This window comes from Tamandua tetradactyla, chromosome 1 (assembly GCF_023851605.1).
Source record: "Tamandua tetradactyla isolate mTamTet1 chromosome 1, mTamTet1.pri, whole genome shotgun sequence".
In the NCBI taxonomy this organism is placed as follows: Eukaryota; Metazoa; Chordata; class Mammalia; order Pilosa; family Myrmecophagidae; genus Tamandua; species Tamandua tetradactyla.
This window is the reverse complement of record NC_135327.1, coordinates 143,891,580-143,908,185: the sequence shown is the minus strand read 5'-3', so window position 1 is coordinate 143,908,185 and position 16,606 is coordinate 143,891,580. Positions and strand designations below refer to the sequence as shown.

Here is a 16,606-nt window from a genome sequence, read left to right as displayed (position 1 = left end):
CCCTGTTATTAATATTTCATATTAATGTGGTACCTTTGAGTAAGTGCCTATCTTTTTATTTTTTTATGGTCTTTGCCAGAAACCTTTAATTGCAGTTGGTAATTACTCGAATGTTTACCCACTTCGAAAATCAAATCTAGGAAAGATGACACATTTAGACAAATCCATTTCGTATGTTGCCCTCCACCTGCTCTGGCTTTCCTTCTGATGACATATGACTTGAAACTTCTGCCAAACACATTCACACACAATTCAGCACTGTTAATTATACGCACAATAATGTGCTACCATCACCTCTATCCATCTCCACTCATTTAAATTCAACTTAGTTAAAAATTCTGTACATCTTAAGCAACTGCTCCCCATTCTGTAGCTTCATTTTATCTTCTTGTAACAGTATTCTAGATTCTACGTCTATGTCCTTACATAGTATAATTAGTTCTTATTAGTGAGGAGACACATTATTTGTCTTTTTGTAGACACTTTTTTTTTACTTTAAAAATAAGTTTATTATAACTAGTGAATGTAAAATTTGACAGATATTTTCAAACCTTTTTTTCAAAAAAAAAGTAAAACCTTCCCTTGGTTCCCCTTCCTACAAGATATAGCATAAGAACTTGGAACAGGGAAACAGTACAGACTAGACGTGGGATATCATTCATCTCTTGGTTCTAAAAGATTTGAACATATCATGTTCTAAGTAAAGGTCCATTAAAATTAAGAAATCAACAAACCGTTTGACACTTCTTGCTCTCATGGACATTTTTTTTTTATATGAAGTAATTTATCTATAATTGTAGTGTACTTTTTTTTTACTTTTTAAATTTTGCTAAAATATTGTCAAGTTTAGCCAGTAGTGGTTGTAGTATATCCCAGTATTTTTCAGCTTGTAGGTTGCATATCATTAATGGGTCCTGAAATCAGTTTAATGGGTCTTAACCTACCTTTTATTTCAATACAGTAAAATAAAATAGAAAATGTTAATACACTGTACATCGTAAGGGTAAATAAAATTTTGCAATTTTTTTTTAGTTTTTTAACAACGCATATACACATACACATATATACATTCGTAGTTAATGAGTCAAAATGTATAATGTATTAGTGAGATATATACTGGAAAACTGAAAAACAGTCATGTAACTAATCATTTTACATTTTCTTTATGTTGATTTTTCACAACTGTTAATAAATGTGCTAGAACTTTGTTATAAAATAATTCAGTATGGAGTGGAATTCAGTATGAGGCAGTTATCAACTGGACTATTTAGTGGAGTTAAGTTTCTGACATTCTGAAAGGCTGGCAGCTCAGGAATCAGGTAGCCTGGATTTCCAGTCTGGCTCTCCCACCCTCCAGCTATGTAACCCTAGGCACGTTCCTTAACTTCTATAAGCTTCTCTGTAAGTAAATATAGTGGTGAGAGAATATCTGTAAGTAAATATAGTGGCGAGAGAATATGAGTATTAAGTCTTCATCTATAAGTTAATATAGTGGCAAGAGACTATGAGTATTAAATAAGGTGATGAATGTGAAGTGCTGATACAGTGTCGGATGGACGTGCTTGATAAACAGGCTCTTATGATTTGCAATACTCTCAGACTCTAAAATATTCTTGAAATTGTATCTATACACTTTAATTTTGCAGAGCTAAGAAATGAGAAGTATTTTTTACTAATTTATTAGCATTATTTCCCTCCTTAATGTTTTTTAAATTAGTAGTATCATTCTGTGTTTTGAATAGGTTATTGAAGACTCCAAAGAGAAAAGAACCATCATCCATCAAGCTATTAAATCTCTGTTTCCAGGATTGGAGACAAAAACAGAGGACAGAGAGGGGAAGAAATATATTGTAGCCTACCACGCAGCTGGAAAAAAGGCTTTGGCAAGTAAGTATATGAGGGGCCTGGTATTTGTCTTGTCAGGCAGATCCTGCACCTCATTCTCCTTCGCACTCACTAACTGTTGTTCAGAGAAGGATACTGATCCTGTTCCTCCTTCAGAGAAGGGGAATACTGTCATCGAAGATGCCAGAGCCATCCTGCACACTGTCTGTCTGACATGGAGCATTAGGTCTTCTGTGTGACCGAAGATTTGCTGAGATTATAATGGTCCCTGAGAGAGAATCCTAGGGCTTTCTTATGTTCCCTGAAGTGGAGAGTGGGCTAAGTGGCAATTCAAGAAAAAATTGCAAGAGTTGTTGGTCATTTTGTGTTCTTAATGGAAAAAAGAAAGCTTACAGATGAACAAAAAAAATCCTGCCTCCATTCCCTCTGGCATATTATCTGCCATGTGCCTATATGGATACAGCTTCTGCCTTCCAACCACAAGTATCTTCTTCACTTACACATAAAAAAATATGGAATATGGAAAAACACCCCTTTATCTGAGCCCATCTTTCATTGTGTATCATTCATTTAAAATCAGTATATCTGTTAATCTCTTTGATATTTATATCCTAATGTGTTTTCTACAGCCATGAAAATTTCTATTTGCCTATTACCTGAAGAGAAATTACGTAACCTTAAGAAAAATTAGGTAATTTTTCTTTTACCTGTCAAATGAGCAGATAAATTTTTCATGAAAATTATTGTAGGAAACTTATTCCCTCATTCTTCTCCCCTACTAAGGACAGCCCAGTTATTTCTAGATATATTTGTGAGGGCAAAATTCCAAGGATTTACAAGACTGTTCAAACCATTAGGGCTTCGTTCAGTATCTTAGTTAATTTAAAAAATATTATTATGAATGGCTGAAGCCTTAAGTGCTACAACTATGATTCTAGTGACATGTATGGATAGAAATGAAGCAGAAATAAAGTTTATGCTTATAAAAGTAATCTAATCGAATCAGCATATCTGGTACTAATATAGGAATGAGACTCTTTGAGCAGTTGAGAAGGAGATGGGAGGCCACTTCTGATCTTAGTGGATACCAAAAAAGCAAAGTGAAATCATGTACTCTGGAACTGCTTGAGGGCAGTAGTTGTTCTCTTCTCAATCCACGAACTAGTGACTTGGTTGATAGATATTTCTTTCATTTCTGGGTAACAGTTTGAAACATTACCTGGCCTTTCTCAGCCAAGGTTCCACAAGCTCAAACTAAAGTAGTTTGAGTGACTGTTCTCTTATATCTCCTAAAGATAGTTTATAGCTAGTAACAGTTCTAGATGTATAGGAAAGAAGTTGATTTACTACATACCATGGATGCCTTAGGGTATTTGGTCTTTAAGGAACCCGGATAGGGAAGGGCTCCCAGAGAAAAGTCCCTTGAAGAGAGGCAACCCATGTTGGTAATCAGGATGTGTTTGCTGCCCTCTGCGAAGTCATGGGGAAGAGGCAAGGTCATATTCTGCTCATTGTGGTCATAAGGAAGCACATCAGAAAAAACAAAACACTGTAGTTTTCTGATTGGCTGCTGCTTGGAAACGACCATCATTTTTTGGAGGATACCAGGTTTTATGATCTACAGGGAGGGGAGTTGCAGCATTTGTAGGCCAAGGGGGCAAATAACATTAGCAACCACTTAAGCGATTGGTGCCAGATCTCTCATATTCTCTCTTCATCTGTGTCTTCTTGCTTATGCCATAAGCTATTTTCTCCCTTCCAACCCATCTGTCATTTTTTCAGTAAAAATATTCCTTAAGGTTTTTCAAGTGAAATGTCAAACATTGTGTAATGTGAACACCCTCTCTCCATCTCCCTTTGGGTATCTTCAGTAAAATATTAATTTCTCACTTTACAAAGAAGCATGAAGTCAGGTCCGAATGAATCAACCCTTACGTGCAGGTCTAAACCTCTTGGGCTAGAGATGTCATGGCATTTAGTCAAGAATGGGCTAAATCTCTGCTGTCTGAGCTGTTCTCTCCTACCTCTTCATGGAGAAGGGACATTCCCTGACCCAGACTGGCACATGCATTCGTCTTTTCAAATGCAGCTCCCACCCATCAGCTGACATTAAAGCAACACCATTGGGAAAGTAGGGAGATTTGGTATCCAGAGACTGTTGTTCATGCCTCTGCAAATAAGAGCCCAGGACCAATGACAGCTTGTCTTCCTAGACCACCTTGCCTAACATTTCAAAGAATTAGCTTTTAAAATTTCATTGCAAAGCTAAGTATGTAACATTTTTAGAGTTACTGTAGTACCAAGCCCTGATATAAAGGACACTAGTTGACTAAAACAGCATTAGTATTGGTGGATTATACGTTATCTAGTAGTTTGCAATATTCTTAACCTAAACTATCTTTCAGATAGAGGCATTGTGCATCCTAAAGCATTGGCATGGTAGTTTCGAAATCATGGTACCCAAATGCACAAATTACCAACTATTTTAACTCAGGCATCATTTTGTGTGTTAAACCAGCCTGATAGGGCATATCAGTTTACCTATAAAATATAAATATGGTATTTTTCTGAAAATATCATATAAGTTTTATAGGTTATGTAATCAAGTCAGTTAATTTACATTTTGAGATAGTGTACATTCCATATAGCTCTAAAAACTTCTTTTTAAAAACTTAAGTTAAAAAATGTCTGCCTTAAAAAAATAAAAAAAATAAAAAAAAAAAAAGGGCAGGCCACGGTGGCTCAGCAGGTAAGAATGCTTGCCTGCCAAGCCCGAGGACCCAGGTTCGATTCCCGGTGCCTGCCCATGTTTAAAAAAAAAAAAAAAAAGTCTGCCATGTGATATATACAGATTTGCCATATTTTTTTAAATGAAAGCTTCCCAAGAGGGATACCTGGATGTAGGGGTCCACAAAGTCTCAGAAAGGATATGCAGACGCATACAATGATAACTTTTTGGGAAAGTCGGGTATTGTGGAATCCACAGGAAGAGGAAATACCAATAATCAGAGTGGTCAGCTGTGACAAATGCTACAGATAGGTCCAGTGTGATAAGAGCTTTGAAACATGTCCATGAATTTAGCAGCATGGAAATCACTGATGTCTTACAGAGCAGTTTTAGTGAAATGTTGAGGCTGGAAGCCAGTTAATACAGTAGGTTAACACATCTGGAAAGTAGTAAATACTGACTGCTGTTTCAAATAAGCTTAAAAAGAGGAAGAAAAGGGGGGGACACGAATAAGGGGATAGGAATATAGGTTTGATATTTTAAGATTAGAAAGCTCTGAGCCTATTTATGTGCTGAAGGGAAAGAGCCAGTGGAGAGAGAGGGTGAAAATTCAGGGAGGAGAATGATAAGTGATGGAGAAGAAAGCTTAAAGTGTTGTTGTATGCAGGGGTGCAGTGATGGGAATGACCTTGAATAAGAAGGGAAGAATGTTCTGCGTGCTACCCCTTCCTGTCATCTTTCTGAGCCACAAACATTTTTTCCATTCTTATTCATGGAGATCTCTGCTCAGTACATGAATCCTCTTGAACCTGGTTTCCCCTTTTATCTGGTTTCTATTTGTATTAGAGCAGAGCTGCCATGTCAGACCATCAGAACGTTGCTTCTTACTACTCCAGCTTGAAAATTCTTTACATATGTTTTATAAATCAGAGTGTCTCAAAATGTCTGGAAGTTATTTTAAAGTCATTTGGATTGTAAAGCTATGTATAAACAACTTGTTATGCTTAGAAGTTGGATTATTATAAAATCAATTAAATTACCCAAAATAAGTTGAGACTCACTGATTTTCAGTTATTCAAAATGTTCCCAATTAATTAATGCATATGCTTACTATTCTGTATATTGAGTGCATCTAGAAAAAGGATAAGTGCATCTAGAAAAAGGATAATTGCATCTGTTGTTTTCAGAGGAGGTAATTGTGTGCATGCTCAGTGCTTGGCTATGCTAATAGAAGATGCATGCTTGTGAGCCAAAACTCATACCTCGTTGTCATGGTTTCTCTTAAGATATAACAGCATTTAGATTTTTTTGGCTTGTGACTTAATTTGTTTCTTGCCATCATAGTGAACGGTGAATGTACTAAAGGGGTAGCTGAGGAAAAATGCAACTATACTTCATAAATTTTTACAGTATTTTAGAACTTTCATAATGGACATTTCAAACATATGCACAAATAAGGAAGTAATGTATTAATATGCACATATGCACATCAACTAGCTTCAAGATTGTCTGAATTCTGCTTTTTATTTGATCCATCCCACTCCACTTTTTTTTTCCTTGCAAATTCTGGGACTTCATCATTTCACTCATATACTTCTGTATGTACCTAACAGATGAGGAATAAGGCCCCAAACCATTATCATATCCAACAAAATTATTCAGTTTTCTCAGTTATCTCAAAAATGTCTTTTGCAAACATGTGGCTTGTTCAAATAATGATCTGAACAAGTTCAGACTGTTGCATCCAATGGATGTTTTTAAAATCTTTTTTAAAACTATAAGAGTTTCCCATCTTAGAGAACTGTTTTCCATAGTAATTATTCAAAGATTTTCAAATGAAAAAACTTATAACTCAGTGTAGGAAGTTCATAAAACACAGAATAGCACAAAACAAAATCAGTGTAGAATTACTTGCAGTCTCACTACCAAAGACAAACAAATAGCATTTGGTATATGTCCTCTCATATTTAAAGAAGTAAATCTCTGAGGAAGCATTTTATGTTTGGTGTTAAACCTTTTGCTACATACCATGAGAATAGAGAGTACAGCTTAGAAACAGGGAGGCTGTTTCTAACTCACCTATACCTATAGGTGAGTTCTCCACATGTTCACTGTTTGCCTCCACAGCATTCCATTATTAATGTCTAAGTGGCTGTTAACCCACCACATAACTACTAGGTGCTATGAAGTACTCAGTATAAACTTATCATGCGGTCATTTGCATGTTCACCTCTAAAGCACTTTAATATTACCATAAATTAAACATTGCTCTCTTGTGCTCTTTATGCTATGCATTTGGACAGAGGTCAGAACTGCAACAGGTAAGAGCTGTTGGCGTTTCATGTAGACAAGATGAAATGCCACTGATTTTGTCACAAGTGCTGTACATCTCGACAGTTTTGCTTGTGAGCTGAAGGAATCCTAAAATGATATTCCTACTCAGAATTTTCTGAGGCTGAGTGGTGAGGAATTCATATCAAGAACTGAAGAAAAATACTTGTAGTACTTTTCTGCCCAAGAGTACATGTCTAGGCATCCAGTGCTGATGGCAGTTTTCCTAGAGGGTTTATTGATTCATTTGTTCTTTACATTTTAGCTTAAATCACTGTCCTATCCCACAAGGCCCTTTTGCCTTGACAAGGCCAGGTTGTATGAGTAACTTCTATAGCAGAAATATCTTAAGTCTCTGAAGATAAAGAATTCATAAATTTATGCTAAAGAATTGTTTCAAGGACAAAGATGAAGGAACATTTTTAAAAGATGACTCTTTCTAGGGATTATATGAAATCATTTTTTTCCCGTGGAATTACAGAAGCAAAGTGAATTAAATGTGGTGTTCAAATAACAATTGCTCTGTGTTGCCCAAGACTCTTGAATAAACTGTACAATGTCTGGAAAATGCGGTGTGGCTCACATATTTCCTAAATGTTGATTTTTCAAAACACCCTTGGGACAGCTTAAATCTAGATCTTAATATTGTCTAAATATATATTTCTAGATTATAGTATAATTGAAATGTTCAATTAAAAGAGCAGTTTTAAAAATCTTCAAGACCATGAAATATTTTCAGTCTCCAAAAAGTTGTACAAAGTAATGCTAGTACAAAAGTTAACCTTTAACATGGCTTAGATTTGGAAGTTTCCTTTTCCCCAAGATTGATAATCAGGTCTTGAATGCCAGCTGCTCTATCCGTTAGGCATTTGTCAACCATCTGGTATTAGTTAAACTTTTGTGATGAAAGTAGCCTTTGGAAAATCAGAACATGTCACTAAGGCAAACTCCTTACAAGCTTTATTCCCATATCACCTCCCTCAAGGCATCCAACCCGAGTATGTGTGAACACCTGATTGGACATAAGGCAAGACTATAAGGTAGATTCTGATGAAACTGCTGTTTCCCTTCAAACTACATGTGTTCTAGAAAACTAGTTGCCCCATCAGAAGTGGGTGCTTGTGGACTAACATCACTGGGAAACCTCTGGGCCTTCTCTATGTCTTTCTCTTCTATGGAAATCCACTGGTTAGTTTTAGGCATTTATCACTACACCTGCTCTTCAGCTTCTGATATTTAATATGGAAAGATGAGTACTCTATGGTAAATACCCAGTCACAGAAAGTTAAGTACGTATAGTCCACATACACAGTTAACTGTAACCTGTGTTTCCTGACAGATTAGATCTGATTTCTCACTCTCAGGGTTCTTTAGCAAAAAATGAGCTCATGGGGTTTCACAAGGAAAAATACTCAAGTAACTTTTATTATGGTATATATTACATTTGATTTTTTGTTTTTAAGATCCAAGAAAACATTCTTGGCCAAAATCTAGGGGGAGTTACTGCCACTTTGTACTATACAAGGAAAACAAAGACACCATGGATGCTATTAATGTACTATCCAAATATCTAAGGTTAGTATCATGTTCTTGTGCCTATACAAAATCAACACTATACAAAGTCATGCTGATGAAAAGGAGCAGGAGCTTAGACAAAAGAACCTCCCATTTACCATTTTTTAGATAGTAGGTAAATAAATTTTTTAACCCCCCTATATATTTTGCCTGTAAATCAGTACAAAAAGTAATTAACTTTCTAAAACCTATACTTTGATTTGGTTGCATGGGTTTGCTTTATTCAACTGGCAGCTTTCAATTCCTGGAGGCTGACTAGATTAAAAACCCAAGATCAGTCAGATTTTCTCATAGAAATGCAAATATAGCAGAAATTGACTCTAAAGATGGGCTAGGTGCTGAAGAATTCTTTCTTTTAATAGAAATGACCAGAGGAGCATCACAGCAAATCAGTATGCTAATGAAATTTGCTTTCTGTTATACGTTTAACTCAATTTAAACATGGTAACGCAGTAACCAAATGAGTTACTCCTGTGCCTGAGCCCAGGAAAATAGACAGTTCCTGACAGGGGAATAGACAGGATGGGAGGAGTTTCTCTGAGATCTGGAGCTGGGAGTGGCAGGAGTCCAAAAATCCCTCCTGTTTCTGTTTAGATGAAACAGTCAAGTTAACTAACTTACTTCAACTGTCACATCAAAATGACTCGGATTCTTGTTTTAGCATTTGACTTTTTAATAAAAAGCATTAGCATGTATTAAAGGAAAGTTCCCACTATTATTAACTTTTAAATATTTGAAGATAGAAATTTTTCAAAATTGCACATTATTTATCCTAGAATGGCTTTTAGAGTTTTACATAAGTTAATTATTTGCATAGGATCAGTAGCAAGTGTAGTCATTCCTTTTTTATTACTGGCTAACCAAATCTTTGAATAATATCAGTTATTCACTAATAGCTACAGATGTTCTAGGTCAAGCCCTGCTAAGAAAGGAATTGTTCAGATGTCCTTTACTTTTTTAGCTTGCGTATTATTTATGTTTTCCCAGATAGATTTTTTTAAGTAAAGTTTTTCTTTATTTTTCTCGTATGCTGTTATGTTTTAAGTAAATTTATTTTGAAACTTAAATTATGAGAAATGTGGTTTCTTTTTATGGTATGTGACTTAAGGTTTTTTTGTTTGTCTTAGAGTCAAACCAAACATATTCTCCTACATGGGAACCAAAGATAAAAGGGCTATAACAGTTCAAGAGATTGCTGTTCTCAAGTAAGTAGAAAGTACATATTGAGAGTTGTACTGCAATCACCCCAGAACTACTTTTCAGAGTTCTCAGATTTTTTTGATTAATGGGGGTTACCTCTGCCATCTTTATATTAAATATAGTGAAGGTTTCACAGATAAATACTTGTGTAAAAACTTGTACATTTTAAATATGCAGGTTTTTTTTTTAACTTTTTTTATTAATTAAAAAAATTAACAAACAAAACATTTAGGTATCATTCCATTCTACATATACAATCAGTAATTCTTAGTATCATCACATAGTTGCATATTCATCATTTCTTAGTACATTTGCATCGATTTAGAAAAAGAAATAAAAAGACAACAGAAAAAGAAATAAAATGATAATAGAGAAAAAAAGACTATACATACCATACTCCTTACCCCTCACTTTCATTTACCACTATTTCAAACTGAATTTATTTTAACATTTGTTCCCCCTATTATTTATTTTTATTCCATATGTTCTACTCTTCTGTTGATATAGTAGCTAAACCATCAGACATAAGGTTTTCACATTCACAGAGTCTCATTGTGAAAGCTATATCATTGTTCATTCATCATCAAGAAACATGGCTACTGGAATTCAGCACTATATTTTCAGGCAATTCCCTCCAGCCTCTCCACTACATCTTGAACAACAAGGTGATATCTACTTAATGCATAAGAATAACCTCCAGGATAACCTCTCGACTCTGGAATCTCTCAGCCATTGACACTGTCTCATTTTACTCTTCCCCCTTTTGGTCGAGAAGTTTCTCTCAATCCCTTGATGTTAATTCTTAGCTCATTCTAGGGTTTTTCTCAGTCCCTTGATGCTGAGTCTCAGCTCATTCCAGGATCTCTGTCCCATGTTGCCAAGAAGGTCCACACCCCTGGGAGTCATGTCCCATGCAGAGAGTCCCCCCTCAGTTTTTTTTTTTTTTTTAATTAACCCAACATTTAGAAATCATACCATTCTACATATGCAATCAGTAATTCTTAACATCATCACATAGATGCATGATCATCGTTTCTTAGTTTAGAAGGACTAGCAACACAACAGAAAAAGATATAGAATGTTAATATAGAGAAAAAAAATAAAAGTAATAACAATAGTAAAAAAAAAAAAAGACAAATAACCAGACAGACAAAAACAAACAAAAAAAAACCTATAGCTCAGATGCAGCTTCATTCAGTGTTTTAACATGATTACTTTGCAATTAGGTATTATTGTGCTGTCCATTTTTGAGTTTTTGTATCTAGTCCTGTTGCACAGTCTGTATCCCTTCAGCTCCAATTACCCATTATCTTACCTTGTTTCTAACTCCTGCTGGACTCTGTTACCAATGACATATTCCAAGTTTATTCTCGAATGTCCGTTCACATCAGTGGGACCATACAGTATTTGCCCTTTACTTTTTGGCTAGACTCACTTAGCATAATGTTCTCTAGGTCCATCCATGTTATTACATGCTTCATAAGTTTATCCTGTCTTAAAGCTGCATAATATTCCATCGTATGTATATACCACAGTTTGTTTAGCCACTCGTCTGTTGATGGACATTTTGGCTGTTTCCATCTCTTTGCAATTGTAAATAACGCTGCTATAAACATTGGTGTGCAAATGTCCGTTTGTGTCTTTGCCCTTAAGTCCTTTGAGTAGATTCCCAGCAATGGTAATATGCAGTTTCTTGTATGAGTTAATACTGTACTTTCAAACAGTCTATGCTTGCTATCTCCACTAAAAATTAATACATATATTTATTTGTAATTCTTTCATCTTTTCATAAAGGATTTGAGGTGGCATCTCCCCTTTAATCTATAATCTACAATCTGGCTTTTTCCCACCACTTCTCTGATCCACATTAAATAATATAGTGGTTGAGCTCCTGGTTGTATCCTAATGAATAATTTTAATCTTTTTCTTCCTTAACTTTAGGATAATGTATGGTATAATTTTTGCAAAGTAAAAAAGCATCTTCTCTTCATTACGTTTACTGTCTGTGTACAGATGTTGACATGTTTGAAAAAGAGAGCAGGAGAAGATACATGAAAATGATGGCATTTCTACCTAGTGACCTTTTTTCCTTTTCCTTCCTATGAGACTTAGGATGTATAGTTAAATGATGACAGTACAGGGGATAGGAACAGGAAAGGGAACTTGAAAAGAACGTGAAGAGTTAAAGTAGCCTCTGTGAGTAATGGACCCGTGAACTGACCAGAAACTTAGAAGAATGGGCAGCAAAAGTTAGGAGAGAGAAGTGCTGGTTTCCATATCTCTGGCTATAGGACACAGGTTCTTAATCCTTCGATATGTATGGGGTGAGGTGGGAGTGGGGTGTGTTTAAACATAAAAGTTTATTCTCTCTCAGTTCTGGAAGCCAGCATTCTGGAAACAAGGTGTTGACAGGGCTGCAGTCTCTCCAGAGGCTTTAAGGGAGAATCCTTCCTTGCCTCTCCAGCTTATGGTGGTTCCAACTTTCCCTGTCTTGGCTCCTTTTTGGTATCTACATTATCACTGTAGTACATTCCTCTGCTTTCTGGTTGGCTCTGGGAATTTCTCCACCTAAATTAAAAGCTAAGTGCTTTGTTTTATTTTCAACACAAAAGGGACCAGGTAAAAGTCAAAATTCTGCTATGACTGTACTCCCTCAAAGATGACCTTGTTCACACCTTGACATTTACTTTGTGAGGGATTTCCCCTCTTTAAACAAATACATTTATAAAAATTATACTTTTCCTTTGAACAATAAGTGATACGCTTCTTTCCTTGTCAGTACATAGAATTCTATCTCAGCCTTTTGGGTGCTTGCCAAACATTTTATACATGGATGTTTCCTAATTTATTAACTTTTACTCTGTTTTTTAATGTTTACATTATTTCCCATTTCTTACTATTATAAGAAATTCTATGGGAGAAATATTTATAGCTAAATCTTTTTTAATGCAATTTTATTGAGATATATATTCCACATACCATATAATCATCCAAATTGTGTAATCAGGGGTTCACAATATCATACAGCTGTGCATTTGTCATCACAATCGATATTTGAGCATTTTCATTACTCCAAAAGAAATAAGAATAAAAAGAAAAAACACAAAACATCCACACCCCTCTATTATTTATTTGTTTTTTGTTTTGTTTATTTTTCTTATCTGTTAATACACTGGATAAAGAGACTACTAGTCACAAGGTTTTCACAGTCACATGGTCACACTTAAAAGCTCTAGTTATTCAATCATCTTCAAAAATCAAAGCTATTGGATGACAGATCAACAGTTTCAGGAATTTCGTTCTACTCTAATACCTTAAAAACTGAAAAGGGATATATGTATATTGCATAAGAATAACCTCCAGAATGGCCTCTCATTTTAAATCTCTCAGCCACTGAAACTTTACTTTGTTCATTTCTCTTCAACCTTTTGGTCAAAAAATCTTTCTCAATTCTATAATGCTAGGGCCAGACTCATCCCTGGGGGTCATGTCCCACAATGCCAGGGAAATTTATATTCCTAGGAGTCATGTCCCACATAGTGGGGAGGGCAGTAAGTTCACCCATGTAGTTGGCTTCAAGAGAGAGACCACATCTAGAACAATAAAAGAGGTTCTCTGGAGGTGACTCTTAGGCATAATCACAAGTAGGCTTAGCTTCTTCTTTGTAGGTATAAGTTTCATAAGGGCAAACCCTAAGATCAAGAGCCTGGCCCATCAACTTGGCAGTCTCCAGTGCTTGTGAAAATATCAGTTCTTCACCAGGTAGAGTTTAATATTTCCACCTTTTTCCCCAGTCCCTCAAGGGGCCTTTGGAAATGCTTTTCAATCTTTTGCCCAAATTAATCTTGGATGTATCAGGGTAGCACACCTACCTGTACAAACCAACAGGATCTCACGCCTTATCCAAGATTCCATGTAGTTATGTTTTTCAAATAAACTGACCATGCAAGTTAAATTATGTAGTGTATGTAACTAAATCTGGGCACACGTCTCTGATAACTTCATTAAGATAAACCTAGCAGTGGAATAACGTAGTTAAAGGGAATGTGAAATCCTTCTTCCCTAGAATCCTCCCCAGCACAGTACTATGATTAAAAAAATCTTTTGCGTATTTGAGAGTGAAAAATGACATCTTATTTTTATGTAGAATATTTGAAGACTAAAGATACTTATTTGTCTTCTTGATTAGCCAACAGGTATCATTATTGATCTTGATGCAGCTCTGTCGTCAAAGACTTTTGCTACCTTGATCATGTTCGTAGTGACTTAGTAAGAAACCATATTAGAGTCCTAAATGTTACCCTTTTGAAAGCACTTAGCACCTGTCTCATGAATGCAGAGACAGTTTTGCTTTGGTGATAGTGGAACTGGACAGACTGGCCTTTTCATGAGAACTAGTGAACAGAATAAACCCATTCTGCTAAGCAATGTTTGTTTTTTTTTATTGGTACATACTATATATTCACATACCATGTAATCATCCAAAGTGTACAATCAATGGTTCACAATATCATCATATAGCTGTGCTTTTATCATCACAATCAACTTCTTTTTTCTTTTTTGTGAAAAATACCATATATACGAAAAAGCAATAAATTTCAAAGCACATCGCAACAATTAGTTGTAGGATAGAATTCAGTATTCAGGCAAGGATTTTAATTACTTCTGCATTTATCAGTCCTGGGGATAAATAACATTTCTTTCTCACTTGAAATAACTCTCTAACTTACCTGGTAATTTTTTTTTCTTTTTTTTTAAAGCGATTTCATTGAGATATAATCTCATACCCTATAATCACCTAAAGTGAACAATTATTGGTTCACAGCATCATCATATAGTTGTGCATTCATCACATTTTCATTACTGAAAAAAAAAAAGAATAAAAAGTAAAAGTAAAAAGGACCACCCAAAACATCCCTTACGCTTTATCTCCCCTATTATTAAGTTATTTTTTGTCCTTATTCTTACTCATTTGTCCATTCACTAGATAAGGGGAGTATCAGCCACCAGGTTCACCCTAGTTATTTTAACAAGATCTCAAGCAGGAACAGTCTCATTCAGAATGTTTTGTTTCTTTTCTTGTCTATTCCTGCCACTCTCCTTTCAGACCCTGGCTAGTATTTCCCTGGCTTTGTTTCTAAAGGCTTTTTGTGCAGTGTACTGCTTAGGTAACTGCACAATTGACTCCTGATGTTTAAAAGTGAAATATTCATATTTCCAAGTTTTTCAGAGTTTGATATGAATTTGTAACCGTATCAATTGGAATATAGGATCATCCAAATTAAAACTGTGAACAGCTTCATGAACATATTGTCAACTCCATTCCACCTGTTCTCATTGAACACCCATACCAACAAGAACTGAATATAGTTCATGCTTTCTACCCTGCCCGTGAGATTTAGAAATAGATGTGTGTTCTACACTCAAGAGCAGAGCTGTCAGGGGCATTCTTCTAAATATTCCATAGCATTATCAGGGGCATTCTTCTAAATCTTCTTAATTGTTCTGTTGGTTTCTATAGCAGTGGTAACCAAAGAGGTATACTGCCTCTCCCTTTGCTCACCCTTTTCATACTGATCCTCTGTTTTCCAGATTGTTTGGAATAGAATTCATGGATTAATTTATGTCCAGTGATTCTATCATTGTCCCATATATCTGAAGTGAAGAATTGGATAACCTTTTTCTCCTAGATTTTCTTCCTCTCACAAGCTGGCCCAAGTCTGAATTAGACTTGCTGTACCTCTCTTTGTGCTCATTGTTTGGGTTGGGCAGGGGATGGACGGGAAGTAGAGTACAAGCTTTGTCCACTTCCTTACTTTTCTGGCTAGCTTCTCACTTTTTATATTAATAACTGGGAGAACAACACTTTTTTTTTTTTTCAAGAACCTTGGCCTAATTATTGCTGCTTCTCTTGAACCAAATGAGCCTAGGCAACAGACACGCTAATAGTACATCAAGGAATTTCCATCCAGAAAATATGGAGGAGAGAAAGAGGAGGAGGAGAAGAAGGAGAGTAACATACCTAGGGAAAATGTATAGAAATATATAAGATCTCTGTTAGGAAAGCTTTGAGATGCTTTTGAGAGACGTACAAGACTTAAATAAATGGATGCTGTAACCTGTTCTTAGATAAAATAAAAATGTGTACTGAATAAATATATAAATTAAAACCCTTTTGTTTCTAAAAAGTAATCTGTGAGATGATATTTTTGAGGCCATGTGAATATCTTCTTTCCCAGCAGTCTTTCACACAACTGCCTAGGTAGACAAGGAGGATTCTTGTCTAGATCAGATATTACTATAGTGATTATAAAAGTGTTTTTATACAGTATTGATAATATAAGTGATACTAATGAATAATGATACTAATACTAGTCAAAATACCAAGAGAATGTTTCTTCAACTGATCTAGCTAGCTGATCATGAAGTTAGTGTGGGAAAGTTAAGAGGCAAAAAGAGCCATTAAAAATCCTATGAAGTAATGTGACTATGTGAGTATGAAAACCTTGTGTCTGATGCTCATTTTATCTATGATATTGACAGATAAGTAAAAAAATGTGGATTAAAAATAAATAATAGGGGGAACATGTTAAAATAAATTGAGTAGATTGAAATACTACTTAACAATGAAAAGGAGTGGGAAGGGCTATAGAAAAAAATAGGGGGAAAAGGTTAAAATATATTGAATAGATGGAAATACTAGTGGTCAATGAGAGGAAGGGGTAAGGGGTATGGTATGCATGAGTTTTTTCTTTTTTCTTATCTCTTTTTCTGGAGTGATAGAAGTGTTCTAAAAAATGATCATAGTGATGAATATACTACTATGTGATGATAGTGTGAGCCACTAATTGTACAACCATGCACGGAATGTATGTTTAGAATGTTCATGTTTGTATGTTGTTTTGGTTTAATAATAATAAATTTTAA

At 35.3% G+C, this 16,606-nt stretch overlaps 1 protein-coding gene across 2 annotated transcripts in view; it reads left to right on the top strand.

Annotated features, from left to right (window-relative positions):
• Positions 1-16,606, top strand: part of PUS7 (pseudouridine synthase 7) — a 92,233-nt gene that overhangs the window by 32,864 nt on the left and 42,763 nt on the right. For both annotated transcript variants that reach the window (XM_077161831.1, XM_077161915.1), the window contains exons 5-7: positions 1,743-1,887; positions 8,368-8,479; positions 9,607-9,684. In XM_077161831.1, coding sequence (XP_077017946.1) covers positions 1,743-1,887; positions 8,368-8,479; positions 9,607-9,684 — 335 coding nt within the window. The remainder of the gene's footprint in view (positions 1-1,742; positions 1,888-8,367; positions 8,480-9,606; positions 9,685-16,606) is intronic.